The 20,922-nt window shown below is 48.6% G+C and overlaps 8 protein-coding genes across 8 annotated transcripts; 4 read left to right on the plus strand and 4 right to left on the minus strand.

Moving 5' to 3' along the window:
* Positions 1-242: 242 nt before the first annotated feature.
* Positions 243-1,857, plus strand: FIESC28_10436 (uncharacterized protein; the record flags this gene model as incomplete). Its single annotated transcript, XM_031164568.1, has 4 exons — positions 243-296; positions 376-465; positions 605-1,754; positions 1,814-1,857. 4 exons carry the CDS (start codon positions 243-245, stop codon positions 1,855-1,857), a joined length of 1,338 nt encoding a protein of 445 aa, XP_031011394.1.
* Positions 1,858-6,035: 4,178 nt separating this feature from the next.
* Positions 6,036-7,106, plus strand: FIESC28_10437 (uncharacterized protein; the record flags this gene model as incomplete). The annotated part of the gene is made up of 3 exons (XM_031164569.1): positions 6,036-6,225; positions 6,274-6,961; positions 7,013-7,106. The coding sequence occupies 3 exons, from the start codon at positions 6,036-6,038 to the stop codon at positions 7,104-7,106; spliced, it is 972 nt and encodes a 323-aa protein (XP_031011395.1).
* Positions 7,107-7,290: 184 nt separating this feature from the next.
* Positions 7,291-8,047, minus strand: FIESC28_10438 (uncharacterized protein; the record flags this gene model as incomplete). The annotated part of the gene is made up of 3 exons (XM_031164570.1): positions 7,291-7,503; positions 7,558-7,921; positions 8,010-8,047. 3 exons carry the CDS (start codon positions 8,045-8,047, stop codon positions 7,291-7,293), a joined length of 615 nt encoding a protein of 204 aa, XP_031011396.1.
* A 1,175-nt stretch (positions 8,048-9,222) lies between these two features.
* FIESC28_10439 (uncharacterized protein) lies at positions 9,223-11,484 on the plus strand (the record flags this gene model as incomplete). Its single annotated transcript, XM_031164571.1, has 1 exon — positions 9,223-11,484. One exon carries the CDS (start codon positions 9,223-9,225, stop codon positions 11,482-11,484), a length of 2,262 nt encoding a protein of 753 aa, XP_031011397.1.
* A 983-nt stretch (positions 11,485-12,467) lies between these two features.
* FIESC28_10440 (uncharacterized protein) lies at positions 12,468-13,356 on the minus strand (the record flags this gene model as incomplete). The annotated part of the gene is made up of 3 exons (XM_031164572.1): positions 12,468-12,492; positions 12,648-12,933; positions 13,347-13,356. 3 exons carry the CDS (start codon positions 13,354-13,356, stop codon positions 12,468-12,470), a joined length of 321 nt encoding a protein of 106 aa, XP_031011398.1.
* Positions 13,357-14,116: 760 nt separating this feature from the next.
* FIESC28_10441 (uncharacterized protein) lies at positions 14,117-14,931 on the plus strand (the record flags this gene model as incomplete). Its single annotated transcript, XM_031164573.1, has 2 exons — positions 14,117-14,458; positions 14,539-14,931. 2 exons carry the CDS (start codon positions 14,117-14,119, stop codon positions 14,929-14,931), a joined length of 735 nt encoding a protein of 244 aa, XP_031011399.1.
* A 154-nt stretch (positions 14,932-15,085) lies between these two features.
* FIESC28_10442 (uncharacterized protein) lies at positions 15,086-16,159 on the minus strand (the record flags this gene model as incomplete). Its single annotated transcript, XM_031164574.1, has 2 exons — positions 15,086-15,682; positions 15,734-16,159. 2 exons carry the CDS (start codon positions 16,157-16,159, stop codon positions 15,086-15,088), a joined length of 1,023 nt encoding a protein of 340 aa, XP_031011400.1.
* A 475-nt stretch (positions 16,160-16,634) lies between these two features.
* Positions 16,635-18,138, minus strand: FIESC28_10443 (uncharacterized protein; the record flags this gene model as incomplete). Its single annotated transcript, XM_031164575.1, has 3 exons — positions 16,635-17,763; positions 17,816-17,896; positions 18,110-18,138. The coding sequence occupies 3 exons, from the start codon at positions 18,136-18,138 to the stop codon at positions 16,635-16,637; spliced, it is 1,239 nt and encodes a 412-aa protein (XP_031011401.1).
* Positions 18,139-20,922: the final 2,784 nt, after the last annotated feature.

A 20,922-nucleotide genomic window follows, 5' to 3' on the forward strand; every position in this document is an offset into this window, starting at 1 on the left:
AAAAGAGTGGATCTTAACCACCACAGAACAGACGGGATAGGCCCTGGTCAGTGTGGTCTGTCTGGCAGTCCTGATTTGATACGGCAGCGTAGCGTACCTTAGCTTCTCGTCATCCGAAAACCTCTTTTTCTACCTCCTGTGACGAACGATACAAGTTTACTTCTCCCCCCATACCCGTATCCTCCCTATCCTCAATCTTGAATCCCCTCATACTCCCCTCTCCCCTCCTTACCATATTCACAATGTTCAAGCTCGGCCGCAGTCGCGCTGTGGCTTCGGCCCTCAACGCCTCAAAGGTAACTTTTTATCTATCAAACCAAGCTTGTCTTGGCTTCAATCCATGAAAACTGTTGCTAACCCTGTGTCTTTATTCAGTTTGCTGCTCCTGCCGCTCGCTTCCCTGGTGTCCAACAACGACGAGCTCTTAGCATTCACGAGTACCTCTCTGCCGACCTCCTCCGACAGGTAAGGTTTTATCTACACAAGTCCCCCTTTTAGCGATCGTCGATACTGCGAACGAGAGACAAAAAAGGCGAAAAAATAATGGGCCCGCCATTATCACGATCTTATCAACAAAGTTGCTAACCACAAATCACTTCAACAGTACGGTATTGGTGTCCCCAAGGGTTCCGTCGCAAAGTCCGCCAAGGAGGCCAAGGAGATCGCTGAGAAGATTGGCAACGATGATATGGTTATCAAGGCTCAGGTCCTTGCTGGTGGCCGAGGAAAGGGTACCTTCGACAACGGTCTCAAGGGCGGTGTCCGTGTCATCTACTCTCCCCACGAGGCTGAGATGTTCGCTCAGCAAATGATCGGCCACAACCTCGTTACCAAGCAGACGGGTGCTGGCGGCCGTCTCTGCAACTCTGTCTACATTTGCGAGCGCAAGTTTGCTCGTCGTGAGTTCTACCTCGCCATCCTCATGGACCGCCAGAACCAGTGCCCCGTCATTGTTTCTTCTTCCCAGGGTGGTATGGACATTGAGACCGTCGCCAAGGAGACCCCTGACGCTATCAACACCAACTACATCGACATCAACGTCGGTGTCACTGACGAGACTGCCCGCGAGATCGCTACCAAGCTCGGCTTCAGCGAGCAGTGCATCGAGGAGGCCAAGGACACCATCCAGAAGCTCTACAAGATCTTCCGCGAGAAGGACTCTACCCAGATTGAGATCAACCCCCTGTCTGAGACTTCTGACCACCAGGTTCTCTGCATGGATGCCAAGTTCGGTTTCGACGACAACGCCGACTTCCGACAGAAGGAGGTCTTTGAGTGGCGCGACACCACCCAGGAGGACCCCGATGAGGTCCGCGCCGCCGAGTTCAACCTCAACTTCATCAAGCTTGACGGTGATATCGGCTGCCTTGTCAACGGTGCCGGTCTTGCCATGGCCACCATGGACATCATCAAGCTGAACGGTGGCCAGCCCGCCAACTTCCTCGACGTTGGTGGTGGTGCCACTCCCGCCGCCATCAAGGAGGCTTTCGAGCTCATCACCAGCGACTCCAAGGTCACCGCCATCTTCGTCAACATCTTCGGTGGTATCGTCCGATGTGACGCCATCGCCACTGGTCTTATCAAGACCGTCGAGAGCTTGAACCTCAAGATCCCCATCATTGCCCGTCTCCAGGGTACCAACGTTGAGAAGGCTCACCAGCTCATCAACGACTCCGGTCTTAAGATCTTCTCCATTGATGACCTACAAACCGCTGCTGAGAAGTCTGTCCAGCTGTCCAAGGTCGTCAAGATGGGTAAGTCTCACTGAAATTCCCCGAATGTTTGTCACTTCTGATTGTTAACATGTCTGTAGCCCGTGACATCGATGTCGGTGTCGAGTTCAGCCTCGGAATCTAAGCAAATAAAAATTGCAACCCCCTGTGTTAGATGAGCATGGGTGAGGATATGATATAATAACAATACGTGAGACTGAGCTCCAGAGAGGCTACGGTTCCAAACAAAACCGGGAGTGGGAATTCAAACACTCATGAAAGAGTGGGAGATGCGGATGGATATTCCTGTTTTTTAATTTAGCATGCATCGGTCGGTCTTGGAGCTCGCTGCTCTTGAGGCGATGAGTTCAGATGCTCTCGAATATGTCCAAATGGTTCGATAGAAAGGACGGATGGTTCAAAGGATGAACGGGCGACATGGTCTCCAACAAGATGAATTTTTCGCGTATCCACGTCCTGCAGCTTTGCGTCCATGTCATGCTGATTTCCTTTGTGTGATCCTTATTCTCCATCAGACTCTGGAGCTGAAGGACTTGAAAACAAAAGCCAAACTTGATGAGCTGAGTTGAGCTGCGCCGAACGAAGGGTGGAGGGGCGAGCATCAACTGAACTATGTGAGAGTATAAGTTGGCCGAAGCCTGACCGCGTATCCCCAGTCACTTGACTGGTAATGAATCATCTATCATGACGAGTGATGATGGGTAGGTATATAAGTTTGAGCGCAGGAGAACAGTCGTGGCGATGAAAGACAGAGATCCTCTCCTTTATCATGGATAGGATAGAATTTGAGTCATAGAATGGGCCGATGCGGTATTCTATATGAAGACGATTCGATGTTTCGGTCCAGACTCGGCTAATCAACATCTCGGATGTAAGGATCCCCATTTCATGCGTCGTCTCAGAGCCGTAGAATAGTCTCATGTGGATATCATGAGTTGACTGGCTTTGCAATCAGTGCAGACGCTGATTCAATCAATCTACTTGGGACTTGGCGCAATATGTGAGAATGTTTAACCAGGAATCCATGGGATTGGAGCTGGAACAATTGTAGATGTGAAGCTAACAGGCATACATCGGGAGCAGGACTTGGCGATCTCTTGGGCACATCATCACGCCACAACCCAAGTCAGCCTCAACTTTGAGATCTCAACCCCTTTTGGACGTCGTCGTTAAACCCAAGACTTCTTGAAGAAAAGGCAATCTAGTTATGATGATCAGACCATTAAACTGGAACAAGTCTACCTCCCTTATCTTACTTATCCTCGGTTATTCCTCTGAGAAGACCATGACCCATGCCGTTTCTCAATCATGACTGATAAGAGAGAAAGAAATTTTCAACAACATGTACATGTACTTCTCGTTGGATTCTCCTGACGTCGTCGAAATCGGGTTGAGCCGCAAAGTGGCGAGCCAATAGGTTGTCATTCCGATGTTTGGTCGAGTTAGACGTTCCATCTTTCAAGATCCACTGCGGAAGAGCCGCAATGCAATGCAAGTTATAGAGGTAGAAGGAAGACATGGATGAGTTTGCGAATGCCGACGCAAGACCGATCAAGAGCTGGATGTATCTGAGATGGAATCTGTAGATGGGAGGTAAGTATCGTGATTACTGCATGAAGAGTGTTGAGATTATGAGCAATGATGGCATATGAGGTGATCAACTAAAACATTTACACTTATACTTCGTTAATGTAGTTGAGTTGCCCTGGAGTAAAGAACAAAGCCACAAGTCGAGTGATGTTGGGTGTATACTAGTATATCAAGTATTCCAACATCACGACAGCAAACATATCAGTAGCCAAGTCTTTAATATAATGAACTGCAATAGTGTTACGATAGAAAGCAGTCTGCTTGTACTGTCTATACTACTTACCAAATACGTGAGATTAATCGTTCGTTTCCCTCACGTGCCAACGCCTCTAAACAACCATCACCATCATCACTAACAAGCATCGAAACACCCAAAAGCATAACAAGAATAAACTATTTGTCAAAGTGCCAATCCTTTCCCAAGCCAAATAACTTTAATGAGACCACTCTTGGCTTCCCGCTCATATCCACGTGTCCCCTTGCATGTTAACCCCCCTTCCAAGCCATTGGTAGAGTCAACAAGACCCTTTCCTTTTTCCAGCAAAACGCGGGGAAATGGAGATTTCTTGGTGAGGGGAAGACTACCTTATTGACTTTAGAGTGCGCCATTATTATTACACCATGTTACGGAAATGTCTTGGCTCTGGGGAAAAAAGAATAGAGAATGAAGGGTATAAAACGAGTTGGAGCAAGCGGTAAAAAGTGAGGGCATCGCCATGTGCATCACTGATTCCCGAGCCCACTTCTTTTCCGGACGTCTCTCGGTGTCGAGCAGGAGAAGGGCTGCGGGACGGGGGACGGGGGTACGGGGGTTGCAGGGGTTGCAGGGGTAAGTCTTGGATGGCTTCTCTTTTTTTGCTTTAGAGTCGGTCCAGGTCCACATCCTTATAGCAAAATATTAGGATCGAGTCGGAATCTCAAAGGGCATAAATACCCAAGGGGCCCTCTTTCTTTCTGAAGTTGTCTTTGGTTGATATTCAGTCCTTTAGTCTCATTCACTACCAAGAGAGGTGCTCAAGTACACTTTAAGATACAACACCAGTCTCATCTACACACCACTTCTGCATCTACACAACTTCAACATCAACTTCACTCTTCATCATGCCTTCTTCCGTCAAGAACTGGTTCGCTCGTCACTGCGCTCCTCCACCACCTCTCACAAACAACCCTCAATGTCCCTGCACAACTTGCTTCAATGGAGGCTCTCACTCCAACAACTCAGCCTCATTCTCCATGTCCTCAGAAACAAGACCTTCAGGGCCATCAAGATTCAACTCAGACAATGCCTCTCTCAGTAGCGCCACGACTGTCGCTGCCTCATCATACATGGAGACACCCATCAAGCAATAATCATAACCTACCAACGGACCAATCAGTTTGACTGACTGACCCTGGTCTTAACGAATTACTACCGGAACGAATAGCGAGTTTGATGCTTCATCTTTTAATATTTTCTCTTATACCCGCTGGCGTCGGTCGGAATCAACAAGGATAAGGATATTCAGGTACCTATACAGAACAGAGTACAAGGGATATTGCAGCTGAAAAACAATCTTACGGGGCCGAAGTGGACTCCCTCATGTGGAGTCTTGTCGATGCGGTTCGGATCCGAGGCGGAGCTCATAGATACCTAGATACGTACAGCGATCCTTGGAATCCAGGACAGAATCTGTAATTGAGATTGGATCGATATGTTATCAGTGGATTTTAGTCTAGACTAATCTATATAGGTATCTAAGCCTCAATTTACAAACTTGAGATTTTCTGCAGACCTAATTTGCATTATTCTATGAATATGTATAGCCAAGCCTACACAGAGTAGTATATGCAAATGTTATAAGAGGTTATTCCTCAGGGCTACTGATGGCATCCAGTCTTGACATAGATATGATGTTAGTTAATATGTTGGTTTTTCCCTTGAAACCTGCAAAGATGTAAGAGATGCACAAAGTGAGTAAACATGACCATGAATGACTGACTGTACGAAGCAGACTACTGGGTGACTCTAGAAAGTTAAAGATCAATATACGTCATCGTCCTGCCAAGCTTTAAGTTTGGCAACAAGTTAGATGAGATGATGATTCTACATGTTTGACCAAGAGGCTGATCTCTAACACCGATCATAATGGATTAGCTCCCGTGTCTTGCGGCCCCACCCGGCGTCAGCTCCGGGCCGAGAGCTTACTTGGGTATCAGATCATCAAGATTAAGAACTCTCGCAGTAAATCAGCACTTCACATCCAAAAGCAAGGGCTGCACTTGATGATATGCCCGTCACAATTGTAAGAAGTGAGGCCACTAAATCATAATATAAACTTGGATAGACCCTTACTATAGATCAAGCAAGTTCAGTCTTCTCGGAAGATTGCACAAAGATAAGTAGCAGCTGGATAATATCCACACTCTCTCTATAAAGTGATGAAAGCATAACATCATGCGCTCCCTCTTCTTGCCCACTCTCTCCGTCCCCATTTCAAGATGCTTACGGTATAATCAGCAGGTCGCAATGCTTTACTTGGCCGTGCATAGCTACTGTAGGTAGTTCCGCATTACTAACACATTTGACGTCACCCCATCTTATCCCATGACATCCAATGCCGAGTGTCAACCAAATTCAGCTAGGAACTATCATCAACAACTCAACTACCCTAACCAGACTTTCTGAATATCGTCTTATATTTTTCTTCATATTCTTTGGGGGACTACATCATCATGCCGCATACAAAAGTTGACCCCGCCATCATCGAGGCATTGGGCCTCGACCCCGCCAACGCGGCCATGCACTCTCATGGCGGATCTGGTTTTGCCTCTACATTCAAGATAACATCTGAGAAGAATGGGTCACCAGTAAATTACTTTGTCAAAACTGGGACAGGAGATGACGCACAAGTCATGTTCAGGGGTATGCTACACTCATATCCGATATCATGATCGCTCTAACAAGATACAGGTGAACATGCTTCTCTGAACGCCATAGCTGATGCAGTACCCAACTTCTGCCCGCGATCTCACGCTCATGGCGCTCTCTCCCAGCGCAAGGGTCATCACTTCCTCGCAACTGATTTTCTAGATCTGGGCTCTTCAGCCCCGGGTGGTTCGGGCAGAACTCTCGCATCAAAGGTTGCGCAGATGCACACAACGCCCGCGCCTATTCCAGAAGGCTACGACAAGCCCATGTTTGGTTTCTCAGTACCTACATGCTGCGGTGCTACGGAGCAGGACAACTCCTGGCGGGAATCATGGGCCGAGTTTTATGCTGATAACCGTCTGAGACATATCGCTCGTCAAGCAGTGCGCAACAATGGTGCTGATCCTGAGCTTGAAGAAGCTGTTGAGCAAGTTGCTGGAAAGGTGGTACCGCGGCTCATTGGAGATGATGTCGTGAAGAACATCAAACCTGTGGTCATTCATGGCGACTTGTGGAGCGGAAATCACTCCAAGGGGCAAATTGGAGGGCAGGGCGGATGCGAGGAGGTTGTTTATGACCCCTCGGCTGTATATGGCCACTCCGAGTTTGAACTCGGTATCATGTCCATGTTTGGCGGTTTCAGCAATCACTTCTGGAAAGAGTACCATGAGCTGGTACCAAAGGCCGATCCTGTGGAAGAATGGCCAGACCGAGTGAAGCTATACGAGCTGTAAGTTCATGCCTCCTCAAATAGATCAATACCCTCGCTGACGCATCTCAGATACCATCATCTTAACCATTTTGCGATCTTCGGAGGGGGTTATCGAGGAGGCGCAATGTCCATCATGAGGAAGCTCATTAGCAAGTACGCATAGACAGAATAGCAATAGAGTAATGACAAAGATACTATGTTGGATCTAAATGCAAAAATGCCGCAACGCCTCGTTGTACCCGCTGTATACGCCCAAGTCTAAGTTAGAGAAACATCTTCTATGAAATGCAAATGCTCCTTGTTCAAAATGCTTCGGAACAAAAAGATATTTGGTCTGTGTCCTTGATCTATGCTGCGAGCATGGCTGGTTGTTTTGTCCTCTCTGCCTTCGTCTGTGCCTCGATCTCTGGCTGGGGCTGTGGCAATTCGTTGATGGGAACGTCTGGGAGTCGTTCGGCGGGTGCAGGGCCTGTAAGTTCGGCCTCGAGAGCTTCCAACTCGTCTTCCACTTCTTGCTCGTCCTGGTTCGACATGCGCCCTCCAAGCAAATCGCTAACTTCCTTGAGGAGTGTAAGTAGGAAATACAATGCATGAATGTAATCGTGGTAACGTACCTGCTGATAGGCAATAGCATCTGCCGTTTCACCCATCAATTTTTCCACGTTTTCTATACCGCCCATCTCAGCATGAATCTCCTTGAGGACCTTTGTACCCTGCTGCAACCCAAACACAACGTCCTTCTGTATAAGCGCAAACTCGACATCCGACGTCAACTTTTCAAGCTGGGCCAGCTGCGCATCCGTCTTTGCCAGCAACGACTCCTGATACTTCTTGCGCCGCAGAGCCAACAGAGCGCGCTTCTTGTCACCCTTTGCCAGCATCTGCTTTGCGATATCGGTCTCCTTATCTGTAAGAACTGTTATTTTCCGCTGGTACTGATGGAGTCTATCGCGCTGATTCTTCATATCCAGGATGGCTCTATGAGGGAGTTGTTAGTCAAACTGAGAATCGGCAGGCGGTCACGGGCGCAATCGCGGGGGATGTAAAAGGATTAGGAAGAACATACTTGTCCTGGGCTGTGACTTTGCTCCCATTTGCACCCATTGCGATTATTGAGACTATATGGTTCGCTGTGAATTGAGCTTATCGTGAAACTATTGGAGTCTTTGCGCGACAATAATGATGTGTTGAAGATTGAGGTTGAGGTTGGGATTAGTATGTCACTTCAACGATAAGGTAGCGATTGTCACGAGGGAGTATCGTCATCGGCGCGGGACCGGGGTTCAGGGTCTTATCGATAAGGCGGACCTTTTTTGATGGACAAAATTCAGCATCATTGTAGTGCTTGGTTGGGACTATCACATAAAATCAAGCATCTTATGGCTTTGACATAACCTGATTCAAGTAATTATACCTGCCGAAGCGTTCAATGTCGGACCGCCTTGACTCTAAATTTTGACCGACAGAACATGTATTTGTCCCAAACGCTTGTAGGACTTTGTAGGTTAAGAGGAAAGAAGAACCTACTAACCTTGCGTACAGTTTGGCAGCTGTTAATGCCTTTTCATTGGCGTTCAAGTTCAGTCAATCTGACTTGTATAACTAAATTATACAGCAGCCTTTTGTGCCAGTGGGTCACTGTTGGCGAGAGTTAAGAGTTCAGTGGCTGTGGGCGACTTGAGTTCTATTGCGACGAGCCCATGGACTATATCTGCCTGGAGAGGTCAACCTTGATTTTCAAACCACCGAGATGTTAGGTAAACGTTAATACCAGGTAACTTATTGAGATATTGTGACTCAAAGCTCCAGAGCAACGAATTTGTATTATTGGACTTAATTATGAAAACACAGCGGATTTTGCTAATTATATTGCGATTCGCACACAGTCCCCATAAAATACACCATGTCAGTCGTACTAAAGATAACTTGAACTGCTGCCAGGAACATAAGAGACGAAATAATTTGATCATCTTAGTCGAGCTTAGACTAGCTTCTAGGTTACATTATTTTAGAAGTCAGATAGATCGAAATAAGAAGGGAGACGATTTGGGTTGGATGGCAGCCCGGCTCTTGATGTCCGTCTCAATTATTACTATTACCCGCCTATATGTGGGTCTTGACTCCCCTCCCTGTGTGCGAATTGAAGCTACTCTGTGCGAGTATTGTCCCTTCCGCTTTTTTATTTTTTTTGCTTTAGGTTGTAGTCTAAATTATGACATCTTTTAGGATCCTTTCCCAACCTAGCTTCCTCATTCACCAAAAAAACACTAAAAGTCAAGATGACCTTTGGGGCCAAGAGGCCGCGGCCCCAATTGCAGAAGGGGCTTGATCGCGATGTCTACCTAGTTTTGAAGAAGCTCGAAGACTCAAACGACGGTAAGCCCTTCAAGACGACAACAGCCATCTACGAAGCCATCAAAGGCTCCAACTCTAGCCTCAGCCGGCAGAAAAAGCGCCCTCTCGAGGACTCAATCGATCGTGTATTTCAATATCGCAAAGAGGAATTAGGCCAAGATTCGAGCGACTCAGAAGCTGCTCTCGAAGAGACACCCAAACCCGACGACGACCGGTTTCTTCTCAACAGGCAAATGACGAAGCATTGGCACACTCCAGCTGCCCAAGATACCACAACTCAAACAAGCGAGGGGGCACGCTCTACAAAGAAGCGTCGTGTACAGGAAGACGGGGACGAGCGCGCAAAGGACGGCGCCGTCACACCCAAGGGCGCATTGACGGATACAGATGCTGCGCCGGCAGAAAAACAGACGAAAACGCCGTTGAAAAAGACCCAGAAGTCGAGCCGTCACAAGGTCGAGCATCCTTCCAACGCCGTGCAGATTGGAGGGGTTTCCGATATCTACGTAGAGCTTTGCAAGCAGACACACCCCTTGCTGAAACGGCCAGAATCATGCGTCGTTGCCAACAAGATGCGTAAGGTGCCAGGTATCCTGCTTTCAGGACCCCCAGGAACCGGAAAGAGGTCTTTGATTAGGTTCCTTGCATCAAAGATTGATGTTCCGATCGTATCACTTACTGAATGTTTGGAAGATCCTGAACGCCTGGAAAGAAGCCTTAACGATGCCGTTGAAGAAGCCATGAGGCTGGCCCCTTGCATCGTTCTAATCGAGCAATTGGATTGGTATATGTCAAAACCAGGAAGCAGCAGCCACAGCGACAGCCAGCGCCGAAACGTGGTTCAGTTCAGACGGCAGATGCGACGAATCGAGGCGGAACAGGACAAGGATAGACACATTCTTGCCATGGCTACGACATCACAAATCACCGACGTTGACCCTGAAGTACTGAGGACTGGCTTGTTTGAACGCACAATTCAAATGCGAATACCAGATGCCGAGGGTCGTGAAGACATCCTTAGACTGCTTACGAAAGACAAGAAGCTGTCTGACGACGTCAATTTTAAGGAATTGGCAAAGATAACACATGGATTTGTGGGTGCTGATATCCTCAATGTTTTGACCCTCGCAGAGCAAGTGGCGCTGGAGCGCTACATGGATCTTAGCTTGTATCAGCAACATCTCAACGAAAGGTTTCCTACGGATCAACCACTCCCGGACCTTATGGAACTTGAGGATACACAACCTTCCACTCCCTTCCTCGAACCACCACTCGATGACCCTTTGACACGGGAAGATTTCAAGAAAGCCATCAAAGACTTTGTGCCCTCTTTGCGAAAGGACGGCTTTACGGTTGTGCCCAACATCACTTGGGATCAAGTCGGTGCCCTCCAAGCTGCACGTAGGCAACTCGAACTGTCCATCATCGGTCCTATTCGAGACCCCAACCGTTACCGTCGCCATGGTCTTCGTCGTCCGGCAGGCTGTCTTCTATGGGGTCCTCCTGGATGTGGAAAGACACTTGTTGCCCAAGCTGTCGCCAACGAAGCCCAAGCCAGTTTCATTCTCATCAACGGACCAGAGCTTCTCAACAAGTACGTGGGTGAATCAGAACGCGCTGTACGTGAGCTTTTCAACCGCGCGCGCTCGTCTACCCCCTGTATTCTCTTCTTTGATGAAATGGATTCTCTTGTTCCCAAGCGTGACAACGCCTCCACAGATGCTGGCACTCGTGTCGTCAACGCCCTTCTTACCGAGCTTGACGGTGTGCAAGACCGCACAGGCGTGTACGTCATTGGCACAACCAACCGCCCAGATATGATTGACCCTGCTATGCTCCGTCCTGGTCGCCTCAATGTGCGCCTCTTTCTCGATCTTCCCTCCCCCAGCGAACGAGTCGATATTCTACGTGCCATTTACCGCACGAATCACCCAGATGCAACCCCAGCTGAGTTCGAGAAGCTGGAGGCTGTAGCACGCGATCCTCGCTGTACTGATTTCAGCGGTGCTGACTTGGGAGGATTGCACGAAAAGGCAGCCGAAAGTTCACTCGAGCGAGAGGCTGAGAAGCCCGAATCGGCAGGCATTGACGAGGTGGATTGGGAATACGCGCTTTCGAGGACATATAGAAGCGTAACAAATCCAGAGACGTACCGTAAGCTAGAAGCGAAGATGGGGAAGTCATGACGAAATTCCGAAATCCCCTAATGATACACAAGGTGGATGGCAGTGCGTCAGAAGAACTGGCCTTTGTAAGGCATAAGAGACGAAACAATCTTAGCCACCTTATGTTAATTTTTAGACTAGCACTTTTGCTAATTTATTTTGATCTTCTAAACAATAGAGGACAATTCTTTTATTCCCACTTTGACCCAGCCTTCTCGCGAGTTCATTCACTTCACCGTACACCGAACCCCGACTCAGCCATTGACCACATGTGGCTCAAGTTTCTCCAACTGTCAGTTACCGTCGCATGGCAAGTCAGGGGTAAAAAGCAAGATCTCCAAAAATAAACCAGGATTTAACAAAATCCAAGACAAGGAACAAAACAAGAAAGCGCATGACAGCACTGTCCGCCGATCGCCGCTGGTGCCGCATATGCCGTCCGGAGCAACGGAGCTGCGGAGCGGAAATAGCTCGGCAATCACTCTTTCATGATAAACCTGCAAAAAATCACAGGCATACATAGAAAACAGACCGTTTTTTTATAACTCACGAGACCCATTTTCTTTACGGGGCTCTCGGCTATCGGAGGGGAGAAAATAGGAGATGTGATTGTAATTGAGACTTCTGAGATTGGCTGTTGAGAAAGTGAGATCAAACACTCATCATGACGTTCACGTTGCATATGGATGATGGTAATATTAGGAGGTGAGAATATGAGAATGTTAAATCTCTAATCTAATCTTAACAAAACATGATTTTTGGATGTACAGAGGCGAACACTTTTCATTTAGTCGTTCATGGCATTCCTGTTTCGCCTCATCCAACGCCGGGCTTTCTTTGTCTCAAAAAAGTGTATTGGACGAAGATGCATCAAGGAAGATGGGAATGAGTACAAGCACGTGGCATGTCTTAACAAGTGCTGTGTAAAATCTATAGTACAATCGCCCCTTGGCGGTGGTTCCCATCTATCGAAAGTCGTAACATTACACGCGATCTAGAGTCGCTTAAGAAGTAGCATCCTTGAGGTAGCTGTGAAGCAGTTAGTAATTGTTGTGAAACCACAAAGTGTCCAGAGCGCGTGACAGATTTGGAACCATCATCTCGATGCATCATACTCAAAAGAGATATTGTAGTAGAATGATGTCCATTGCTGACTGCAGCTCAGGTGATGTAGAGAAACTTACGCAATGAGGTCGTTGCGGTCCTTGGCCTTCTTCAGGCCACCGAAAGCCATCTTGGTACCGGGGATGTACTTCTTGGGGTTCTCGAGGTAGTCGAAGAGAGTGTCGTCGTTCCACTCAATGCCCTTCTGCTTGTTGGCATCGGTGTAGGAGTAGCCCTCAACGGAGCCGGTCTTGCGGCCCCAGAGACCGTGCAGAGCAGGTCCAATCTTGTTGCCGCCGTCCTTCTCAACGGTGTGGCACTGAGCACATCGGGTCTTGAAAAGGTTGGCACCCTTCTTGATATCGCCTGAGGAAGTCCAGTCAGTACATGAGTTGATTTGTTAAGTGAGTTGATAAGGCTGAAGCAGGCAATGGTTGTGGAAGCAAGTAAAGATGAAGAGAGAATCGCTATTGTGATTGGAGACGTCGGATGGACTGGTGGTGAGACCTGGTCGACAAATCGTGGTTGTGGGAAAACCTGTTCTGGGTAAATGACGCAGGCAGCAGAGTCAGCTGGCATGAGGCTGAAGGTAGCCACTGCAGGATTGATTGATGCCTTTGTCTAGAACCCAAAATCCCTTGACAGACGAACTGAAGTCGTAGAATCGTATCGGCGAAGCGTCTCTTTCTCACAATGCTCAATTGACCCGCCAAAGCCATGCACTGCTATCCGGCGCAAACCAAGGAGGTGTGCTAAAGTGTGCTATAAGAATAACTTACCGCCAGCCATTGTGAATATGGGTTGTGATTAAGAGGTAAAAGGTGGTAGTAATTAAAACGAGAGGGCGTTAGCCAAAGACGTGAAGAGATCGTTTGATGGTTGAGAATGTGGATGTGGAAGGGAAAGAGGAAGAGAGAGAAAAAAAAAAAGTCCAAGGCAAGCCAGGAAAATAAAACTTTATGACACCATGACACACTGGGGAAAGAATCGCTCATTCTCTTGGAGAGCCACAAGTGGCTGAAGACTTTACAGCCAATCACAGGCCAAGAGTAAGTAAGCCGTCATTCTTACCCCTGCACTTAGTAACTGTGGCTCCGGGTAAAGTCGGATCACAACTCTAGAGGTGGACCTCATCGGCGGTGTACATTGTTCCGGGGCGTCTTGTCCCATCATGGCCGCTATAGATGCAGCCAGGGCCACTGGAGAAGCGAAAAAAAATGATTGCTCTGTTGGTTCCACGAGATGGAGTCTGTCTGACTGTGGTCATCCGTCAAGTCCTGCTTTTTCCCAGACCAAGAATAGACTATACCAATAGAGGTTTAGTATACCCCGTCAAAGAGACGGAGTGGGACCTCCGTGCCGGACCTCGTTTCTTACAGTAGGTTCTTTTCTTAACGTAACGGCTCCGGAAAAAAGATTCTTCTGTGTTTGGGTTTGGACAAACGTGAGGGCATCACGGCACCACCACAAACAAGCTCTAAAGCTGTAAGAGGAGGAGAAAAGAAAAGGAAACATTCATATATCATTTGAATTTGTATATATCGACAACATGACGTCGCGCGCTGTCATCCCCCGCTTCCTGCTTCCTCTTCAGGGCCCTCTCTGGCGTGGAATTAGCATCCCACTTTCTCAGAACAGCATCCGAATTCGATTCGCCTCCTCTTCCTCAAAGGACAAACCGATTGTTCTCGAAAAGCCCGCTCGCTTCAACCCCCCCTCGCATGGCTCTCGTCTCAAGAAGGGCAATGTGCCCAGACACTACGGTCCTGAACTGACCGCCTCCGAGGTCGCTATCCAGAGCAGGAAGCACTATCCCGGCATGATGGCCCCCGAGGGAACATGGGAGCACTTTTTCTGGCACAGCAAGACGCTGCATACCTTTATCACCATGGTACGCTCACATCTTACAGCTTGATGGTCTACCCACTATCAATGCGCCCTGCAACTGGACCACTGGCTAACTTATATTAGGGAACCCTCTTTGCCCTTGGTATCTTCACATTCTTCATGAACTACGCCTACAACTCCCCATATAAGGAGCTCGTTCCTCCCATCTCAGACCTCTGGACTCATCCCATTCACTTCTTCGTTGCCTGGAAGAACGTAATCACGCTCCACGAGAAAGACAAGGCCTTGAAAGCCAACGAGCACCGTACCAACCATCTCGACGATGTCGCCAAGCGCCGCCTCTTTATGAAGATGCACGGAATCGAGACCAAGGACCCCGTGACCGTCATGTTTGGCAAGGGTGAGGAGGAGCCCAAGCCCGAGCAGGAGGCTGTTGCGGAAGCGGAGCCGGCATCCAAGGTTGAGACCCGGGACAATGTTGAGGAGCCCAAGAAGAAGTGGTTCGGTGTCTTCTGAATTCTGTAAAATAATGATGAAAATCCTTCATGTATTATATAGCTGTAAGATAACGCTCCTCGTTGTACGGGCATCATGGGTTGTAACGACGTGGAATATACAATGCTCCTTTGCGAAGTGTTCTATTATACCCCTACCGTAACCATACATGAGATCATGAAAGCTCAACCCCCTCTAATCCATCCAGAACTTCGTCTGCGACACCGCCCTTCTCCAACACAGCCTGTATTATGCCATCGATGACTCCAAACTTGGTTCCACCCAGTGGTGCCTTCCAAACGCCCTCGGTTGTTTGAGTATCGCTTTTCTGCGCGGGTCCTGAGTTGTTCGCAACATGCGGTACTCCAGGTGGAGTCAATCTCGATGGAGGATCAACAGTTCGCACCGACAACAGCTTGAGCTCCCGCCCCTTCTTATCGACGTCCATATCACCCGCTTCCTTGATTTTACGGACTTCAGCCACAGACACAGCCAGGGCGCTCTCAGCGACAGCAAGTTCCTCCTTTGCAGGATCGAAAATGGTGGTGTCGCCAATTGCCACGACTAGCAATGTGATAGGTGGTCGTGAACCCTGTGCGCCAGCACCATCGCGAGGGTACAGGAATGTAGAGGACTCCCAGTCATCATCGAACATAGGGTCTTCGTCGCCTTCGGACTTGAGACGAGGAAGCCGTGTAGCTAAGAGTGCGAGATGCGTTGTGAGTGAAAGAAGCGGAAGAGGATATGATAGCGGAGGGGATATTAGAAGAACCTGCGCCATCAATTAGTAAACCCTTTTTTATCGAGCCTTGAAGCAACCTACATCTAGGTATAGTCTCCAGTGAAACCGTCTGTTGATCCTCAACTTCTTGGCAAACTCGTTATCGGCCAACAGCGCCTCTCTCAACATCTCGGCCAAGAAGACTGTCGAAGCTTCATCGTCTCTTTGTCCCGGAATTTCCACTGCCAGCTCAAGCCAGTCATTCCTTGACCTATCTTGTTCATCGTGCTGCTCCTCGCTTCCTCCTGTCTTTTCAATCTCAGCTTTGACTCCTACAATGGCTTCTGTGCCATCCGAAAAATGCACGCGCGCGCTTCCATTTGTGCCAGGAAGGATTCCCGTCTCAGCTGTCAAGGGGCGGAACTGGGTAGGGCTGCGTCCATCGGGTCGAATTGGGGGATGTAGAGAGAGCGACTGGTGCAGATATGCGAGTTCTGCGGGTGAGAAGAGGTTTTGCTGGGACGTCATGGTGATGAAGAAGACGACGGATAGCCAATAGAGATGCTATGGATGCAGCACGATATCCCCGTCCCCGTATAGCAATAGCAAGTCGAGTGGCTTGTTTGAGGAATGCGACGTGAAAATGGCAATGACGCAGGTTTTTGATGTTGAAAAGGCTGGTCGCTCACCGAGGTGAATGATAAGATAAAACAGAAAAAAAGTGTGGTGGGCTGGTCGACCGCTGGTTGGAGATTGCGGGGTGGTACCTTTCAACGTGTGGATAGCTTGGTTACCAATCATGAAAGTGCATCTGACTATTGAAGTAACGACGTTTATAAATATATTGAATACCTTCATGACGTTCGCATTGTTCTGTGTATTGATTTGATCAAACTGTTCTTCCTAAACAACCATTTACTCGGGAGATTTGACACATAGGCGTGGGATCATGAGCTTAAAAGGCCGGTGGTGGGTATGCTTATAACTAGGCGTCCATCTTTCCCTATCGTCGTGGAGCAAAGTCTAGACAAATCCGATCCATCAAGTCCGGGCCAGTTGCAGCAACGAGTTCTGCCACTGTCGCCTTCAGTCCTGGTTGCTCTTGAACGCCGCGTTCGTCCCAACTGACAAGATCGGATGTCTCATATAACGGGCCAGTGGGAGCAATCTTTAGGGCGATATGGTCCATGTCCCAAGTAGCTGCCGAGGATATCGGAGGTATGCCAGGCATCCCAGAGGTGAAAAGCCAACCACTGTCTTCTTCGTCACTAGATAGCGAAGAGTCGGAGCCTTTGGATTCAGAACCGTTGCCCATCTTCACCTGCTCACTGGGAGCTTTGGGTGCAGACATGTCCTCCTTAGTAGCCTGCTTCTTCTCAAGCGAGAGGCTTACGAACGTCTTTTTGTCGAGGAGATCTAGCATCTCTCGATCCAACGGGTCCCAAGCCAATGAGTCTGGGTCAAGGACAAACTGTGGTGAGTAATCGATCTTGTATCGCATCTTGGGACAGCTGTGTATATAAAAACCGGGATACCACCAGCCATAGCCTTCTTCAACGGCCAAAGCGATCTCATACAAAGCGCCGAGTTTCCCTGGTGCATGCCTGTGTATGCTCTCGTGGTAAAGGAAATAGACTGAGCTTACACAGTCTGGTAAAAGATCGAGAACACCGATGGCAACCAGCTTACCATCCAGCCTGTAACAGTGATGATAAGAACCCAGTCGTCGTTCATGTCCATCTGGTGCTACCATTGTTTCCCTTCTCAAAGGCGAGCTGCAAAGAAAACGTCTGAACCCGCTCTTGCTTATTTCACTTGGCACATCCTTATGTACTACCCGCTGGTAGTTCTCATAAACAGCAAACTTCTCCTCAGTGAAGTCGTCATGTTCCAAAGTCACAACGAGTTTGTGTGCAGGCTCAGGTGGGTTCTTTACGCTCGCATCCTCAGCCTCGTGGATTCTTTCAACAAGGTTAAAGTGGTTGTCACGTTTCTTGGCTTCGTCACGCGATTTGGGGTACAGTCGGGAAGCTTCCTTGACGTAAGAATCCCCCACAACAAACTTGTTGAACCTGTTGATGGTTTGCCGCTGATCTCTAGACGGTTTGAACTGGCTAGAGTCAAGACGGATACTATAATGAGGGCAGCATGACCGGCGTTGGTCGGGTCGATACATGAGTGTACCTGAGCGCCTCCAACATCTGTCCAACAGAATCTGGTAAAATCCTGGGCTCAGCGATGATGTTGATGCGTAGTAAGAGTAGCCTGTTGCCCACGTACTAGTCAGCGTTGGGTTACTGTGATGAGGTCACTTGAAAGAGCTTGACGGTGGTGGATAGAGTGAGGGTTCGGGCATGTCAGAAGCGATCTTCCACGGTATCTACATAGCGTTTCTGATACCTCGTGACGTAAGTGCAGACAGTTTTGGTAGGATTTAAGAACACGAGAGAGGTGCAGGGACTTCACGTTTTGACTGACTCTTGCCACGAGTTCCACAATAACCACATCTTGATGATTTAGAGTATCCTGGACGATGGTCAGCTTTCATTGAAGGGAAAGGTGTGAACAGCAATCGCGTGGGGGTAAGTGATCAGACTGGATGTCACACTGGAACCTGAAGCATACGTGGGGTCGGGAAAGAAAAAGGCCAAGTCTAAGTGTGAGCAGCAGACGAGCAGTACAACGCTTGACGCTTATAGCAAGACGCAACTACTCAGACAGTGTTCGTGGTGAGCCTCATCAAATGATGATATCATGTCAGCGTCGGGTCAGGTCCTTGCAGCCCTATTTGAGGATAAATGTCATGGCCCAGCCCATTGCCATTTAGACCTGCGCTGATGAAGAATAGAGCGTACAAGAGGCAGAAAGTGACAGAACTTGAGAGCTGGCCATGAGCATGTTTGTTCGGTCACAGCTCTCCATTCGTGTAATTGACAGAAAACCCATGACTTCACGGGGCAAAGAAAATAATTCCTGTTATTTGAACGAATGCATCAAGGACCTATGGGCAGGTAGGTGCGAGCGCAACGCCTATCAATTCTGACGGTGGCATTGATCCCTAGCGCAGAGTGTTGACATGCGGAACTGCAGTCGGAATATGATCAACTGGTGAAGAGCTGGAGTGGAAGCTGTCGACAGCCTAAATTGAGTGTCGATATTGACGTGGATGTATGTAAGTGTGAAGTGGGAAGTGATATGGATCGACTTGACCCGGACGGGGATAACGGGGGCGCCACGGGGACCGGCCGCAGCGGAGCTCAAGCGCAGGCGCCGGCAGCCAACGACAAGCCGGCATTTGACCACGGGGACGATCGGTTGGAGAAGAACATGAGAATAAGCACTCACCAATTGGCGAAAGATATTCATACAGCAACGCATCTCCAGGGATGCGCATGCCATTGGGTTCCATCGTGGTCCTCGAAACTGCACAGCTGGAGAAGGTGCTTGTCTCTTGTATTCTCACGACGGAAGGCAACGGTGATGGACGTATGTACAGAGTGCCTCACCTTTTTCTCAAGCTGAGACAATTTGGAGAGTAAGTTGACGCACGAGGCTCGCTAAGTGCTATCCAAGTTGGGCAAGTGAATGCGTGAGGTAGCTAGTTACCGCGTACGGCTGTCAAGTCAAGCTCAGACGAGATGGAGACAGAGAGGGGCGGTTTGGTTTCCCGAGACCTGGAGAATGGAGGGGGCGTGTGGATTTGTCGAAGGAGATGCGATCGCGTGTCTCTTGGAATCAAAGCAGGCAGACGAAAGAGAGGTGCGTGAGCGTGGGATGTTGTGTCGTGTCTGGCGGTTGGTGAACTGAAAATCAGCCCGACTGGTCTTTCGGCTGCACACGAATGATGACGAGAGGTCGGCTGCGGATGGTATCCAGGGATTGACGCTGAGGGACGGTGATCGTGTGTGGGCAATGCGCATGTGCGACAGAGTTGACCAGAGTTGACCAGAATCGAATGGCTTCGATCTAACTTTAGACGACTAGACCAGGATAGTAGAACAGGGGTCGAAGACGTTGAAGGGGACCCGACGGGCAAGGGCGTAGGATAGCAATGGCGTGAAATAGACCAGACCGTTTCGTAGGCTTGAGTAACGGTTTGAGGTCGAATAAGGCAGTCCCTAACTGTACGGCTAGATTCCGATGTTGAAGGCCTGGCTGGCAGAAAGTTGCATCATCGACGCCTATCAATATAGCTCGAGAACAGATTAAGAGACGAACAGTGGCAGTTGATTAGATATTTTCAAAGGAAGATGGGAAGAGAAAGGGAAGAGAAAGGGAAGAGAAAAGTCGGAGCTTGATTGAAGTTGATGAGATTGACCATTGCTCAGATCAGCTCCGCCAGGTCCAATGGATCCAACCATGGAAGGCAACAACCGCTGGAGGTGCACCTGCCAACCTGGACTGAACTAATGGCGGGGTCCTCCACAGACTACTACCTACCTACGCTGCCTGCCCAACGAGACTCTGAGATCCAATATACAACCCGACCCTCGTGATAAATTCACATAGATCATCACCTCTGGATAGATATACAATTTTCTTACGGATGGTTTTATACAAGTGACGTCTATTTGCACTAGTCTCAGTATTACGAGGCGTCGGGGTAAGTTGTAGCTCCTCCTGTCGTGTAAATCCAGAGCCTCGCTGCTGCGTACTAACACCACTAAGTAGGCCAGTGGTCTTGTCCTGCAAATAGGAACAAATAGAAACCAATACGATCGCCCAGTTTCTAGTTGTTTCCTGCATCTGAGATTTACACAAGTTTCCTCATGATAGCATAAGACATAGAATCATTCCAGACCCGGTTCATACCCAGTAGGAAAGCTTCCGGTCTCTCCAGAATCTGCTCCAGCATTACGGAACCAAATTCGGTACAAGGCTGAGTCTGTGTTACCAACCTCGATAAAAGTTGTCTCGTCTCATTTTGACAAACCTAAGCACCTATCTGTTTTGGACGGAGGAAGAGGAAGGAGATTGGAGGAAGCTGCATATTGCCCTGGTTCTTGTCGGCCAATCCCTCAGTGTTGTCAATCTGCCCAGCTTACCAAGTACTGTAGGTACAGCCAAGTACCTACATGTTCGAAATATTCCTTGCATACTGCAGCTCAAACTCAAGTGTGACGAATAAGACGAGACGGGAAGAAAGAAGCCTACAGGACTAGCCTCAAGCCGACTGGCCCCAGAGCCAAGACAGCGAATCGAGGTGCTGTACGAAAATTGGTGCTGTGTGTTCTTGCATAGTAGGTCCATTACTCTGCAGATTCTGATGGTTTCTTTTTTTTTTTTTTTTT

Source organism: Fusarium coffeatum (genome assembly GCF_003316985.1).
Source record: "Fusarium coffeatum strain FIESC_28 chromosome Unknown BRIP53273_contig_307, whole genome shotgun sequence".
Taxonomy (NCBI): domain Eukaryota; kingdom Fungi; phylum Ascomycota; class Sordariomycetes; order Hypocreales; family Nectriaceae; genus Fusarium; species Fusarium coffeatum.